We start from the raw sequence: 15,285 nt of genomic DNA on the forward strand, positions 1-15,285 counted from the left end.
ATTATGGCAATGAAGTCAATATGTAAATGTAAGTTAATTGCTGTGGCGAATCGTGACTGATCAAGGGCAGCGTGGGAGAATATGGTGGAGTGATGCGCGCACGCACACGCACACACACACACACACACACACACACACACACACACACACACACACACACACACACACACACACACACACACACACACAGGATTACTGCATTTCGTTGTGCGGGTACCTTCCCTAGGGCAGGGGTTCTCAATGTTTTTTCAAATTGCGGCATTTGGTTTATTCCAATTGTCCATAAACGTCAAATGTGCCCCTTGAGCATGCACTCGAAACGGACCGTCTTCTTAATTCAGTGAAAACAATATAGGCCTATGGGGCAACGCTGGCAGGCACTGAAAAGGCGCGAAAAGGTCAACAGTCCCGGTTTAATTGAGGATTCAGTTGTAAATGTCAAAATCATTATCTCTGTATCATCCAATATTACTATCTCCATTACTGTTCACGTTGCTCTCGGCTTGTAGCTTACATGCTTACATGCTTACATGCCTCCCTCAAGCCTTCCCTAATAAGCCAGACCGAATCAGCCGTTGGCAAAAAAAATTGCCTGCCGGCGAATTACGGTCTGGAGAGGCTCAATTGTACGCCCATTTCCTACACCAGAGAACTGGTGTGGCCAATCGGGACACGGTATGCAATATGGGCGGGCTTTGGTACAGTGACGTTCAATGCTTGAGACCTTTGACTGACAGTAGCTCTAACCAATTGCGTCAAAGACAAAATGTTTGAACCCACCCCCCGGGAAACAAGATCCATACACAGCATCTCCAGACTCAAATACCACACGACAGTGTGATTTGAGTCTGGCTTATTAGCCAGGCTATCCCTTCCCATCTTTCACCACTGTATAAATAAAATGGGAAAACCTTCAAAATAATGTTTACAAAATGAGAGAGGGGTTAAGCCGTTTATTATTATTTTTTATTTCTTTTTCATTTTTTTTATTCCACGATTTTGTAATCCGTTTTTTTACCCAGCTGCAAGGAGGAGTTTCCCCGGTTGGACGTAGCGCGTGGAAGGAACACGTTATTCCAACCAGTTCCTTTCCCCTCCATAAGGCGCCCTTGGCTGACTAGAGGTAGGCAGTACAGAGACCAGGATTACTGCATGTTTTTTGTGAGGGTACCTACCCTAGGGGATACGGCGGGGAGAACATGCAAACTCCACACAGAAAGGCCCTTTCGTCAACCCCACCTAAGGTATGGGCACTGATGACGCAGAGGAGAACACGCTCACAGTGTCCCCAGCGGGAATCGAACTGGGGACCTTCTAGCTGCGAGGCGAAGGCCTACAACGTTGTTGTACCTTTCAACCTGGGAACGCATCGGTGTCATTTTAGAGGCAGAACCGTGTCTGTTTTTTTGTGTGTGAAAATAGCAGATCTACAAGCACACAACGCCGGTATGTTGTACTATATACAGGTTATGTTGTACTATATACAGGTATATTGTACTATATACAGGTATGTTGTACTATATACAGGTATGTTGTACTATATACAGGTATGTTGTACTATATACAGGTATGTTGTACTATATACAGGTATATTGTACTATATACAGGTATATTGTACTATATACAGGTATGTTGTGCTATATACAGGTATGTTGTGCTATATACAGGTATGTTGTACTATATACAGGTATGTTGTGCTATATACAGGTATATTGTACTATATACAGGTATGTTGTGCTATATACAGGTATATTGTACTATATACAGGTATGTTGTGCTATATACAGGTATATTGTACTATATACAGGTATGTTGTGCTATATACAGGTATGTTGTGCTATATACAGGTATATTGTACTATATACAGGTATGTTGTGCTATATACAGGTATGTTGTGCTATATACAGGTATGTTGTGCTATATACAGGTATGTTGTGCTATATACAGGTATGTTGTACTATATACAGGTATGTTGTACTATATACAGGTATATTGTACTATATACAGGTATGTTGTGCTATATACAGGTATGTTGTGCTATATACAGGTATGTTGTACTATATACAGGTATGTTGTGCTATATACAGGTATATTGTACTATATACAGGTATATTGTACTATATACACAGGTATGTTGTACTATATACAGGTATGTTGTACTATATACACAGGTATGTTGTACTATATAGAGGTATATTGTACTATATACACAGGTATGTTGTACTATATACAGGTATGTTGTACTATATACACAGGTATGTTGTACTATATACACAGGTATGTTGTGCAAATCAAATACATCAAATCAACAACACCTAAAGAGGCCAAAATGATAAAATCATGTTTTAGTGCCAAAGACCATCCAACTGTGGCTCAGCGATGCCATCTGATGGTCAAGGCCTGAAGTGAACACAATTGGATCTGTTCATTTGAATTTCCAACGCACAACCAGTGGTCACAAAGGGCTGTAAAAAGTTTAAAGAGTGTTTTAAGATGGGCGCCATCATTGTTATTTATAACAGCACAATTGGAGACAAGCTCATATTAGCAGTGTCTAAACATCTGGAGTTATATGACGTGGCCCATAGAAATGACCACAACAAAGACAGAAGTATATGAGTGGTACGAGTGAGATAGGTACTGTGGCAAACCAGGGGAAAGAGCCAGGCCTATTCCCCACATAAGGAGGCTGGGGGAGGTAATAGAGGGAGTATATTACCCTGTACAGGTATTGCAGCCAATGGGAGCCTGGACATGGACGCACCTGCAGCCAGTAAGGCAATCAACAGAAGCTTTTAAATAGCCGACGCCCAAGCTGCCTGGTGAGTCAGTTTGGACTAATGGAGGAGTGAGGAAGCAGGAATCACTCTGTTCATGAGGAGGCTGGTATGATGGACATTTCATAAGCCGACTGAACTCCACAAGGGAGAGCCTACAGCACTCTCCACCCCTGAATACAGGATAGTCACTAGCTCTCTCTCTGCTTTGCCCACAGGACTAAAAGCCCAAGCCCCAGACAGGAGGAACCCTGAGTTGATGTTTTGCCCCGTTTTCCCCTTCCCTAACAAGTTAATAAAAGACACTTTATGTTGATTCTGACTCTGAGCCTCTTATTTTATTGTGAATCTTGCCTATTCTCCCCTGGGTTGCCACATTTGGTGGAGAACGTGGGTAGCCTCGGTTCGGCATTGACAGATTCACAATAAAATAAGTACTCGTGAGTGAGACACAGGGCGTAATGGAGAACGCCTTGATCCAGCTCATACAGAACCAGGCCCAGCAGGCTCAGGGCCTTGAGGCCTTACAGGAGGCCATGACTAACCTGAGCAGACACTTGGTCAAGTCCGAAGAGATAATTGAACCCAGCAAGGTGCTCACCAAACAGACGGCCGACGACGACATTGAGATATACCTTGAAATTTTTGAAAGAACCGCAGAGAGAGAGCAGTGGCAAAAGGCGCAGTGGGCAGGCATACTGGCCCCGTTTTTGACCGGAGAAGCACAGAAGGCCTACCGGGACCTGCCGCTCACAGAAGCAAGTAGCTATGAGAAATTGAAGGTGGCCATCTTGGCACACTATGGACACAACCTTCAAACCAGAGCTCAGAGGGTCCACGCATGGTCCTATGACTCCTTCATTCCGGTCCGGCCACAGATTGCCGCCCTGATGCGCCTGACTCGGGCCTGGTTGACGTCGGGGGAGGGACCCGCAGCCTTGGATAGAATTGTGCTGGATCGGTGCACTAGGGCACTACCGGCCGAGGCCAAACGACACGTCGCCCACAACAGCCCAACCAACGTTGATGCCCTGATAGAGTTACTGGAAAACTACCAGGTCACAGAGGACCTAATGCGAGGCAGTCGGCAGGAGAACTCACGCCCGGCCCGTCCTGACCCCCGGGGAGATAAACCCCGGCAGAAAAAGGGTAATATGGAGGCCCCACACCAGGTCCCTACCAGCAGGCCGGATTCAACCCGACCCCCGGCCGCAACTCGAGATCGTCGAAGGTGCTTCACCTGTGGCCAGGAGGGCCACTTGTCCTGGAGTTGCCCAGGGAATGAGGAGTCCATGCCTACAGAGGGCCCACCGGATCCACCACAGAGGGGTGCTAGCTATCTCACCACTTGCTGGGCCCACGAGGGCACCGAGGCCCCCAGGCTCCCTGTTAAAGTAGGGGACCAAGATGCCGAAGCCTTGTTGGACTCCGGAAGTCACGTGACCCTCATCCGGCCCGAACTAGCAAATGGCACCCCAGGACCCTCGATTCCGGTTTCCTGCGTTCATGGAGATACACAGAGTTATCCCACCACCCAAGTCAAGATACAGACCACCCGAGGGTCCTTTGAGGTCTGGGCCGGGGTGGTGGAAAAATTGCCAGTTCCAGTGCTGATAGGACGAGACTGCCCCATTTTCTGGCGGTTGTGGGACCGCAAGACCGTTGAACACAAGAGAGGGAGGAAAAAGAAAATGCCCCGGCGCACAACTAAAGTCAAGCCGGTGCATGCATGTGCCGCCCCGTCCGATGTCCCCCTGTCGTCTGGAACCGGGACCGATGGAGAGGCGCGCGTCCCCGCCGAGACCCCCGGGAAGGAGGACACGGGGCCCAACATGTCCTCGACCGACGAGAGCTTTGCTGAAGCGTTCTCAGAGTTCCCCCTGGCGGAGGTAGAGCCGGGGGTCCGACCAGGACAGTTTGGGACCGCCCAGTTAGAGGATCCAAACCTGGAGCAAGCCAGAAGAAATGTGGCCGTAGTAGACGGGAAACGTGTGGACGGGGTGAGTGATGCCACTTTTCCACATTTTGCTGTAAAACATGGACTTTTTTATAGGGTGGTTAAAGGGGACACAGACAAGGTGGAGCAGTTGCTCGTGCCGAAACGTTATATTCCCAAAGTATTGTATCTAGCACATTCCCATCTGCTGGGGGCTCATTTGGGGGTAGAAAAAACCTATGATAGGATCCTGGGCCGCTTCTATTGGCCAGGTGTAAAGAAGGCAGTCCAGGAATATTGCAGAAGCTGTGCAGAGTGCCAAAAAACCGCCCCAAAGGTACATTATCGAAATCCCTTGATCCCATTACCCATAATTGGCACGCCCTTCGAGAGAATAGCCATGGACATAATTGGTCCCCTGCCAAGGTCCAGTAGGGGGCATCGGTATATCCTGGTCACCCTGGACTATGCCACCCGCTACCCGGAGGCAATCCCGCTACGGACGGCGAATGCCAAGACCGTGGCCAAGGAACTGTTCCTCCTGTTCAGCCGGGCTGGCATCGCGAAAGAGGTCCTCACTGACCAGGGAAGTTGTTTCATGTCGCGGTTGATGAAGGAGATGTGCAAGTTGTTGAAGGTGAGACAGATAAGAACATCAGTCTACCACCCAGAGACTGACGGGCTCGTTGAACGTTTTAATAAAACCCTCAAACGCATGCTCAGGAATGTTGTTGATGTTGATGGGAAAGACTGGGACCAGCTAATACCTTATGTCTTGTTTTCCATCCGAGAGGTCCCCCAGGCGTCCACGGGGTTTTCCCCATTTGAGTTGCTGTATGGACGGAGACCCAGGGGCCTGCTGGATCTGGCCAGAGAGGCGTGGGAACAACAGCCATAGAGTACGTTGACCAGATGCGAGAGCGAATGGCTAAGGTCTGGCCCCTCGTGCGAGAGCATATGCAGCAGGCACAGCAAGCTCAAGCCCGGGTCTACAACCGGAATGCCAAAATACGGGAATTCAAGCTTGGAGAACTTGTCCTCGTCCTTGTCCCAACGGCCGAGTGCAAGTTCCTCGCCAAGTGGCATGGGCCCTATGAGGTGGTTAAAAAGGTCAGTGAGGTCAACTACAAGGTGAGACAACCCGGGAGGAGAAAGTCCTGTCAAATCTATCATGTGAATCTCCTAAAAAAGTGGCACCCCCCTGACTGTGTTCCGATAACCTCATTCATTGCAGAAGCCCGAGTCTCTGACCCCTCACAGGTACCGCTAGGCCCCCAACTGGCCCCGACCCACCGTCAAGATCTCATAGAGTTGACCAGCCAGTTTCAAGATGTGTTCTCCGACCTGCCGGGGCACACTGATGTGATACAACATGATATAGTCACCGAGCCAGGAAAGAAGGTGAGGCTCCGCCCGTATCGTATCCCTGAGGCTAAGAGGGAAACCATCAGAGACGAGGTCAAAAAGATGTTGGACTTGGGGATAATTGAGGAATCGCAGAGTGCCTGGTCAAGCCCTATTGTTTTAATTCCCAAGCCAGATGGCACTGAGAGGTTCTGCAATGATTTTAGGAAATTAAACGAGATCTCCAATTTTGATGCCTACCCTATGCCCAGAGTGGATGAGCTTATTGAACGCTTAGGCCCGGCCCGCTTCATATCGACCCTTGACCTCACTAAAGGGTACTGGCAGGTGCCCCTCACTGAGGCTGCCAGGGAGAAGACGGCCTTTTCCACCCCGGATGGACTGTACCACTACCGGGTCCTGCCTTTCGGGGTCCATGGAGCGCCTGCCACGTTCCAGCGCATGATGGACAGAATCCTCAGACCCCATCGTGAGTATTCGGCATCCTACATTGACGATATTATAATTTACAGCAGTGATTGGACTTCCCATCTAGGACACTTGAGAGCTGTCCTGGGGGCCCTGCGGCACGCTGGTCTGACAGCCAACCCCAAGAAGTGCCACCTGGGCCTAGAGGAGGCCCAGTATCTGGGCTACACAATAGGAAGAGGCGATGTGAAACCACAACTCCGGAAAGTGGAGGCGGTAAAAATCTGGCCTAAACCCTCCACTAAGCGCCAGGTAAAAACATTTTTGGGCCTAATCGGCTATTATCAATGTTTCATTCCCCACTTTGCTACAATTGCAGTACCTCTAAATGAGATGACCAAGAAAAGCCTCCCAAATCATGTGGTCTGGACGGCCGAGGCAGAGGAAGCATTCGCCACCCTCCAGAAAGCCCTATGCACAGAGCCGGTTTTGAGGACACCTAACTTTAAAATACCCTTCGTTGTGCATGCAGACGCCTCAGGAACAGGGATTGGAGCGGTACTATCTCAAGGCCAGGATGGAGAGGAACACCCAGTGGTCTATATAAGTCGTAAGTTGCAGAAACATGAACTGAATTATTCCACTGTAGAGAAAGAGTGTTTGGCGATTAAATGGGCTCTACACAAGTTACGCTATTATCTACTGGGCCGGAAGTTTACACTGGTGACTGACCATGCACCATTAAAGTGGATGTCAACAGCTAAGGACAGTAATGCAAGAGTGACAAGATGGTTTTTGGATTTGCAGAATTTTAATTTTACTGTTGAGCACAGGTCGGGCAAGGCCCATGGAAACGCAGACGCCCTGTCCAGGAGAGATGAGAGCTGTTGGTTTGTTGACGCTCCTGGCCTCTGCCTGGAGCTGGAAGGGAGGGTGTGTGGCAAACCAGGGGAAAGAGCCAGGCCTATTCCCCACATAAGGAGGCTGGGGGAGGTAATAGAGGGAGTATATTACCCTGTACAGGTATTGCAGCCAATGGGAGCCTGGACATGGACGCACCTGCAGCCAGTAAGGCAATCAACAGAAGCTTTTAAATAGCCGACGCCCAAGCTGCCTGGTGAGTCAGTTTGGACTAATGGAGGAGTGAGGAAGCAGGAATCACTCTGTTCATGAGGAGGCTGGTATGATGGACATTTCATAAGCCGACTGAACTCCACAAGGGAGAGCCTACAGCACTCTCCACCCCTGAATACAGGATAGTCACTAGCTCTCTCTCTGCTTTGCCCACAGGACTAAAAGCCCAAGCCCCAGACAGGAGGAACCCTGAGTTGATGTTTTGCCCCGTTTTCCCCTTCCCTAACAAGTTAATAAAAGACACTTTATGTTGATTCTGACTCTGAGCCTCTTATTTTATTGTGAATCTTGCCTATTCTCCCCTGGGTTGCCACAGTACGAGTATATTTTATATGGCGCAGAAAATGTTTTTTTACCATGTTGAAAACCCTTTCAAAATAGTTCGGTAGTAACGGATCTACAAGCTTACAACGTGTCGTTATAGATCGGCTAGTTGAAGTATACATACAAGCATACATTGCCGTATTGAACCTTTTACTTTTGAGTGAGAGTTATTTTTTTCCCCCTGTCCTGTTCTGTCCTCACCCTGAACGTGTCCGGAGAGCCCAGGTGGAACTTCTCCCGGATGTCCTCGGGGGCTCCGGCACACAGCCGGTAGAAGATGTGGTAGTTCCTCTCATCAGGGCCCTGCCTGCAGATCCTCGACTTCTCCAGGAGGTAGTGGGACACAAAACCCCCGACCACCACATTCTGAGTAGGACAGTAGGACAGCAGAGAGAGAGTGTTACACAAAGCCCCACCATCCACCACCAACGCACTCTGAGTAGGACAGTACAGCAGAGAGAGTGTGTTACACAAAGCCACCAGTGCCCACCACCACCACCGCCCTAGGACAGTACAGGAGAGAGAGAGAGTGTTACACAAAGCCACCACCACCACCGCCCTAGGACAGTACAGGAGAGAGAGAGAGTGTTACACAAAGCCACCACCACCACCGCCCTAGGACAGTACAGGAGAGAGAGAGAGTGTTACACAAAGCCACCACCACCACCGCCCTAGGACAGTACAGGAGAGAGAGAGAGTGTTACACAAAGCCACCACCACCACCGCCCTAGGACAGTACAGGAGAGAGAGTGAGTGTTACACAAAGCCACCACCACCACCGCCCTAGGACAGTACAGGAGAGAGAGAGAGTGTTACACAAAGCCACCACCACCACCGCCCTAGGACAGTACAGGAGAGAGAGAGAGTGTTACACAAAGCCACCACCACCACCACCCTAGGACAGTACAGGAGAGAGAGAGAGTGTTACACAAAGCCACCACCACCACCGCCCTAGGACAGTACAGGAGAGAGAGTGTTACACAAAGCCCCCCGACCACTGCTCTCTGCGTACGACAGGAGAGAGAGAGAGTTACACAAAGCCACCACCACCACTGCTCTAGGTCGGACAGTACAGGAGAGAGTGTTACACAAAGCCACCACCACCACCACTGCTCTAGGACAGTACAGGAGAGAGAGAGAGTGTGTTACACGAAGCCCCCCACCACCACACTCTGGTAGGGCGTACAGGAGAGAGAGAGAGAGTGTGTTGGACTAATAAGCCCCCCACCACCAAGGCTCTGGTAGCACTGATTCTAAACCACTGGACTAATAAGCCCCCCACCACCAAGGCTCTGGTAGTGGGGTGTACAGGACTAATAAGCCCCCCACCACCAAGGCTCTGGACTAATAAGCCCCCCACCACCAAGGCTCTGGTAGTGGGGTGTACTGATTCTAAACCACTGGACTAATAAGCCCCCCACCACCAAGGCTCTGGTAGTGGGGGGACTAATAAGCCCCCCACCACCAAGGCTCTGGTAGTGGGGTGTACAGGAGGACTAATAGGCCCCCCACCACCAAGGCTCTGGTAGTGGGGGGACTAATAAGCCCCCCACCACCAAGGCTCTGGTAGTGGGGGGACTAATAAGCCCCCCACCACCAAGGCTCTGGTAGTGGGGTGTACAGGAGAGAGAAGCCCCCCACCACCAAGGCTCTGGTAGTGGGGTGTACAGGATTGAGAAGCCCCCCACCACCAAGGCTCTGGTAGTGGGGGGACTAATAAGCCCCCCACCACCAAGGCTCTGGTAGTGGGGTGTACAGGACAGAGAAGCACAGTGGCACAGTGAGCAGGAGGAGCCGGAGGAAAGCATGCTGGGAATACTTGAGGATTCCTGAATAGCATTATAGTATTATTTTATATAATGACCAGCGTTTCCCCTAGTGCATAATAGGGGAAACACTGAATGACAGAGAATAAAACACCTCTAACTATAGTATACTGCAAATCTTTTTTTATATATACATTTTTATCGCACGATTTTGCAACCCACTTTTTCAACCAGTGTCAATTATCTAATGTATTCCTGGGCACTAGACTACACTATCTCTCCAACCTGAGGGGGCCGCGGACTGACCTCATGCTTCCTTCTATGCATGAGGAGTCCAAGCTGCTTCTTTTCACCTGACAGGGGAGAGTTTCCCCAGCCAGGCATAGCGTGTGGAAGGAACACGTTATTCCGACCAGTTCCTTTCCTTTCCATCAGGCACCCCGGCTGGCCGGAGGTAGTTTAGAGACCAGGATTACTGCATGTTTTTTGTGAGGGTACCACTACCTACCCTGCAAACCTTCTGTCCTAGTGGTAGGAGCTAGGCCGGTAATTAACTCATTCTAGGCCAAGTACTGATTTGACTTCTTTTTCACAAAGTGCCTCCAGGCCAAAGACGTTTTTAACTTATTTTTAAAGAGGCTTAAATTGATAACATTATCATGATTTAAGACAAATCTTACAACTCTCTGTCTCCTTTGACAGAGTATACTGGTGCACCGTACCTTTTCGCTGAAGTGGATCTCCACAAATTTCCCAAAGCGGCTGCTGTTGTTGTTGCGTACTGTTTTAGCATTTCCAAAAGCCTCCAGCAACGGGTTGGCTGCATTGTTCAAAAACATGAAACATTTACGTTATAAAACAGACCTGTAGAATCAAACTAATGTCTTCCATAAGGTAAAGAAACATGCCATTCTTACCTTCAACTATTCTCTCGTCTATGTCTTGACCTGTTCCATAAATAATTGTCAAGTACCTGTGGGGGAATACAATTGAAGCAGTTACGTATACAGATCAGTGCCAGGTCTAGAAAAATAAGCCTAAAAGAAGCACTTATCAGAACTATATCAGAAAATAGCTGATCTACAAGCTCATTCTGTGCCCTTGGCGTGTTTTACGTGTTGTCCACCGGAGGGCTCTGTTTGCTAACCTATGGATCATCCATGGTTTCCATGATTCTCGTGAGAATTCGGAACTCTCCGGGACACGTTGATCACATGACCGGAAAGAAATATCATCAGGCACGTGCATAGGAACCAGTCGAAAACACCACTATAATGCATTCCAATGGGATGGGCTCTCAATCACAGACTATATTTTTGCAAACGGATTGACGCGCGGTGACCACGATTATTTTCCGATTGTAGGACATCCGTGCACGGAATGGAGCAACGCCAAATATTTAAAAAAACACTCTAATTAACTCTATTAACACAAATCTGGTAGGGGGGCTCCCTGGCGCAAAAACAATCGGATGGGGGGGGGGACAAATAGATATTAATTTGGAGGTCCATGGCATAAAAAAGAAAAAAAGGAAATTGTGATCCTGACCTGAGAACAAACTTGGTGTTTTCGGTCTTTCCAGCTCCAGACTCTCCGGAAACGATGATGGACTGACTCATCTTTAACACCTTCATGTCCCTGTACGCCTTGTCAGCTGAAACACACACACACAGAGAGAGAGAGAGAGAGAGAGGGAGAGAGACAGAGACAGAGACAGAGACAGAGAGAGAGAGAGAGAGAGAGAGAGAGAGATAAACGGCGTGAGCTAATGCTAACACATAAGCCATTTCTTACAATGGCGGTCTGCGAGCCGGGAAAACGGAAGTGAAAGTGACCAATTCCGGCTGGCGCAATTCCTCTATGGCCACACGGTGGCATATGCTTGTTAATATTGACTCACCAATGGCGTAGACGTGGGGGGGCAGCGTGCCCAGGGAGCGGCCCCGGTACTGCTGGATGGTCTCTGGAGAGTAGAGCTTGGGGAGGTCATAGTACGGGTTCACCGCTATCAGGATGTTGGCTACAAACGTCTACATGGTACAGAGAACAATACAGAGAACAATGCAAGTTAAAAGCAGTTTACATTTAAAAACTTGAAATGGGCAATGTGCATAATGAGTACTTTCTACTTTTGGTACTTTAAGTACATTTTGATACATTAATACATTTGTACTTTTTAGGGATGTGTACTTGTAACAGAGTGTTTCTAAATTGCAGTATTGATACTTTTACTTACTTGTACTTTTCACCACGGGTTAAAATAACCCCTGCCCTATTATGATTAGTCTTAAATGTGGCTGAAGACATATATAAGCCTTTAGGGACCGAAACAAAAAGATGCATCGCAATGAATCGAAGCCAGTTGTTCTCAAACATTTTCCTAAAAATATATAAGAGTAGATTTGTCAACATTGTTCGAAAATAGCAGACCTACAAGAGTTTGTAGATTTGCTATTTTCAAATAGCTGATAAAAAGTGTTTAAACTCATTTTCCTGGGGACCCCCATGAAACCTCCTCAAAGACCCCCGGACGCCACTTTGAGAACCACTACACTAGGATTGTACTCATAGCACTGTCTGGCAGCCTCAACTTTGCATGTGCAGTTCCTTCTTCCACCACTAGATGGCCATATAGGCCTTCTGTGAGTCCTAGGTGGGCAGAGCGTTTACCTTTTCTGATGGGAGACTCAAAAGATAAATGTAGCCAATACAAGAACCTCCCTCTCTCTCCCTCTCTCTCTCTCTCTCCCTCTCCCTCTCCCCCTCCCTCCCTCCCTCCCTCTCCGAAAACTAGCAAAATCAAATAATATGACTGTATTATTGAGACGTTCCGATACCGATATGACATTTTCATGGCCGATATGGCCTATTCCGATTATGCTACCGATTAATTGTGCATCACTACTCGAGACCCATACATGGGTCCTGACCACTGGTGTAGACAGAGGCCAGCTGGCGTCTGAACCCACCTCCCCTCCCCACTTCAGAGGGTTGAACTTCAGAGGGTTCAGGGAGCAACAGGATAGCCCAGCCTGAGGCATTACCCACGACCACATCACCTGAGCCTGTGTCTGTGCGTGCATGTGTGCGTGCGTGTGTGCGTTGAAATGAATTCTGCCCATTTGTGTGCATGAATGAGCATGCGTGCACTTGTCATGAGGACATGACATCGACCGTACATGCATAATGCATGTGTTTATTTGAGTGTGTCCGTCTTCAGCCAGTCAGTCACCTGACCAGCAGCCACAATTAATAAACCATCACTCCTCAAAGTGACCCCATATACAGCTCTGCGTCAGGTGAGGATACTTACATAGATTTTATCTTTGCTATATCTCACGCGGACGTTGTTTAGTAGAGTGGCTTCATTCAAGTACATCAAAGAACCTGGAAGACACAGAAATAGATGATAGATAGCACTGTTGTCTACTCTAAAACAGTGGTTTCCAAACTTTTTCATATCAAGGACCCCCAAATTGACACTAATTAGCCCACAGACCCTCATTTGAAAAGATATGCCAGAGACCTCCATAAGAGAAGATTTGTACGGCTCAGTGATTCTCAACGTGTTTAATTGCAAGGACCCCCAGTTTTGACATGCATTAGTCTACGGACCCCCATTTAATGGCATTTCTATCTCAATTTATATTGTAAAATCAATGTGTGTGAGTGTGTGTGTGTGTGTGTGTGTGTGTGTGTGTGTGTGTGTGTGTGTGTGTGTGTGTGTGTGTGTGTTCCATGGTGATGTTAGAAAATGTTGTGTGCAAGATGAACTGCCAAAAAGAAGTTCGGCAATGCAGTTTGTTTGTTTTCTCTGTAATGATTTATCGTGTTGTTCTTACGACCTAGCTGAACTAATCATTTTGTTCTTACGACGTAGCTGAACTTCTCGTTTCCACAAGTTAAGTTATGCTGCAGCCTTTTCCAGACCCTCACAGTTCCACTGCAGGCTGGGGGCTAAACACATCAGAGGCATTCTCAGTGGCCTGGCTGCTACTCCATCCACACTCACAGTAGAACACATCAGAGCAGTGGTTTTCAACCGGCATTTGAGCCACGGACCACCATTTGACCTCTCAGGCCTAAAATTTAGAATATTTTGTTGTTGTTGGATAAGATTTTGTCCACAAGTCTATGCTGTATTGGTACACTTAGGATAGACAACAGGCAAACATAACCAATAATAAAATAACAATTCTTCTACAGTACATTCTCTAATTGTGTAGATTTCTTGCAAATTAAGTAATGCAGATGTTTAGCAATAATTGAACTCTTGAGAGCGTAAAATGAAACCAAATGGACCCATACGTGTCCATTTGGTTTCATTTTACTCTCTCAAGAAGGACCATTTGGTTACCAATTCTCCATCATTTACTGTAGCTGGGGACCACCTGGAACCCCCTCAAGGACCACTGGTTGAAAACCACTGCATCAGAGGCATTCTGAGTGGCCTGGCTGCTACTCCATACTCACAGTTGTCCTCCACATGTTTGTTGACATCATCCTCTGCAGGGAACACTTGGTTGATGGCAGCCAAAAATGTCTGGAGGAAAACAGAAACACACAAAAACAAACACTTTTAATCACAGGCTTATGAAGTGGGTGAAATTATTTTTGTGCAGGCTCCCAACATTTGCTAGCCTGACACTTAATTCTGAATTACCAGAACATTTGTTTTTTAATGTGCGTGGCTAGCGATTCAGGGCTGGAATCAGGCTAAACATTTTCAGCTACAGAAAGAGTTACTGTAGAACAGGGAAAGAGAGAATTGAGAAGAAACAGGAGCAAAGAACAAGTCAAATAACAGAAAAGGCACAGTCAAATCAAATATACAATTAGTTCAGTCAGATAACAAGTGTGGATATATATAATGTGTCATCTTGGCGTTCAGGCTCTGCTAAATCGTTTCTCCCTGCTCACAATTAGACAACCATCATTAGCCATTAAGAGCTGGGACTATTAGTTCCCCGAACAGAACTAATAGCAGATTAGCCGCCACCCAGGACCTGGCGGTGCTGGGTGGCGGTGGGTGGGGGAAAACAGCCACATAAACCAAACCAGGGACACATACGCAGAAGGAACAAAGATTTAGGTGAGCTTAAATAACCCACCCAGTTGGTCAGCTGATTGCCACATCAGTATACACTGTATACACAGTCCTACATAGTAATGTTTCCCGGCCTGGCCAGCTGGGGCGCCTGATGGAGGGGAAAGGAACTGGTTGGAATAACGTGTTCCTTCCACGCGCTACGTCCAACCAGGGAAACTCCCCCCTGTCAGGTGTAAAGGAGCAACTTGGACACTCATGCATGAAGGAAGCATGAGTTAAAGTCCGTTGCTCTCCCCAGGTTGGCGGAGGGTGTGTAGAGCCCAGGATCACATTAGATAATTGACACATGGGTGAAAAAAAAATGGGTTACAAAATCGTGGGATAAAGATTTTAGAGAAAGTAATGTGTATGAGTGTAACGTCTCAGGTGTACAGTATACTGTCTGAACTAACCTCGCAAGCTACGCATCATTACAGGCATTTTATGCAAAAACAAACAACAAACTCAACTGACTTATCTATCTCG

The 15,285-nt window shown here is 47.7% G+C and overlaps 1 protein-coding gene across 7 annotated transcripts in view; it reads right to left on the reverse strand.

Moving 5' to 3' along the window:
* The window catches only part of myo6a (myosin VIa), a 177,254-nt gene that overhangs the window by 115,798 nt on the left and 46,171 nt on the right, over nucleotides 1-15,285 (reverse strand). For all 7 annotated transcript variants that reach the window (XM_079525507.1, XM_079525506.1, XM_079525505.1 and 4 more), the window contains exons 3-9: nucleotides 14,184-14,253; nucleotides 13,024-13,097; nucleotides 11,611-11,740; nucleotides 11,259-11,364; nucleotides 10,628-10,683; nucleotides 10,433-10,530; nucleotides 8,146-8,310 (exon numbers count right to left, since the gene is read on the reverse strand). In XM_079525507.1, coding sequence (XP_079381633.1) covers nucleotides 8,146-8,310; nucleotides 10,433-10,530; nucleotides 10,628-10,683; nucleotides 11,259-11,364; nucleotides 11,611-11,740; nucleotides 13,024-13,097; nucleotides 14,184-14,253 — 699 coding nt within the window. The remainder of the gene's footprint in view (nucleotides 1-8,145; nucleotides 8,311-10,432; nucleotides 10,531-10,627; nucleotides 10,684-11,258; nucleotides 11,365-11,610; nucleotides 11,741-13,023; nucleotides 13,098-14,183; nucleotides 14,254-15,285) is intronic.

This window comes from Electrona antarctica (assembly GCF_951216825.1).
Source record: "Electrona antarctica genome assembly, chromosome: 17".
In the NCBI taxonomy this organism is placed as follows: domain Eukaryota; kingdom Metazoa; phylum Chordata; class Actinopteri; order Myctophiformes; family Myctophidae; genus Electrona; species Electrona antarctica.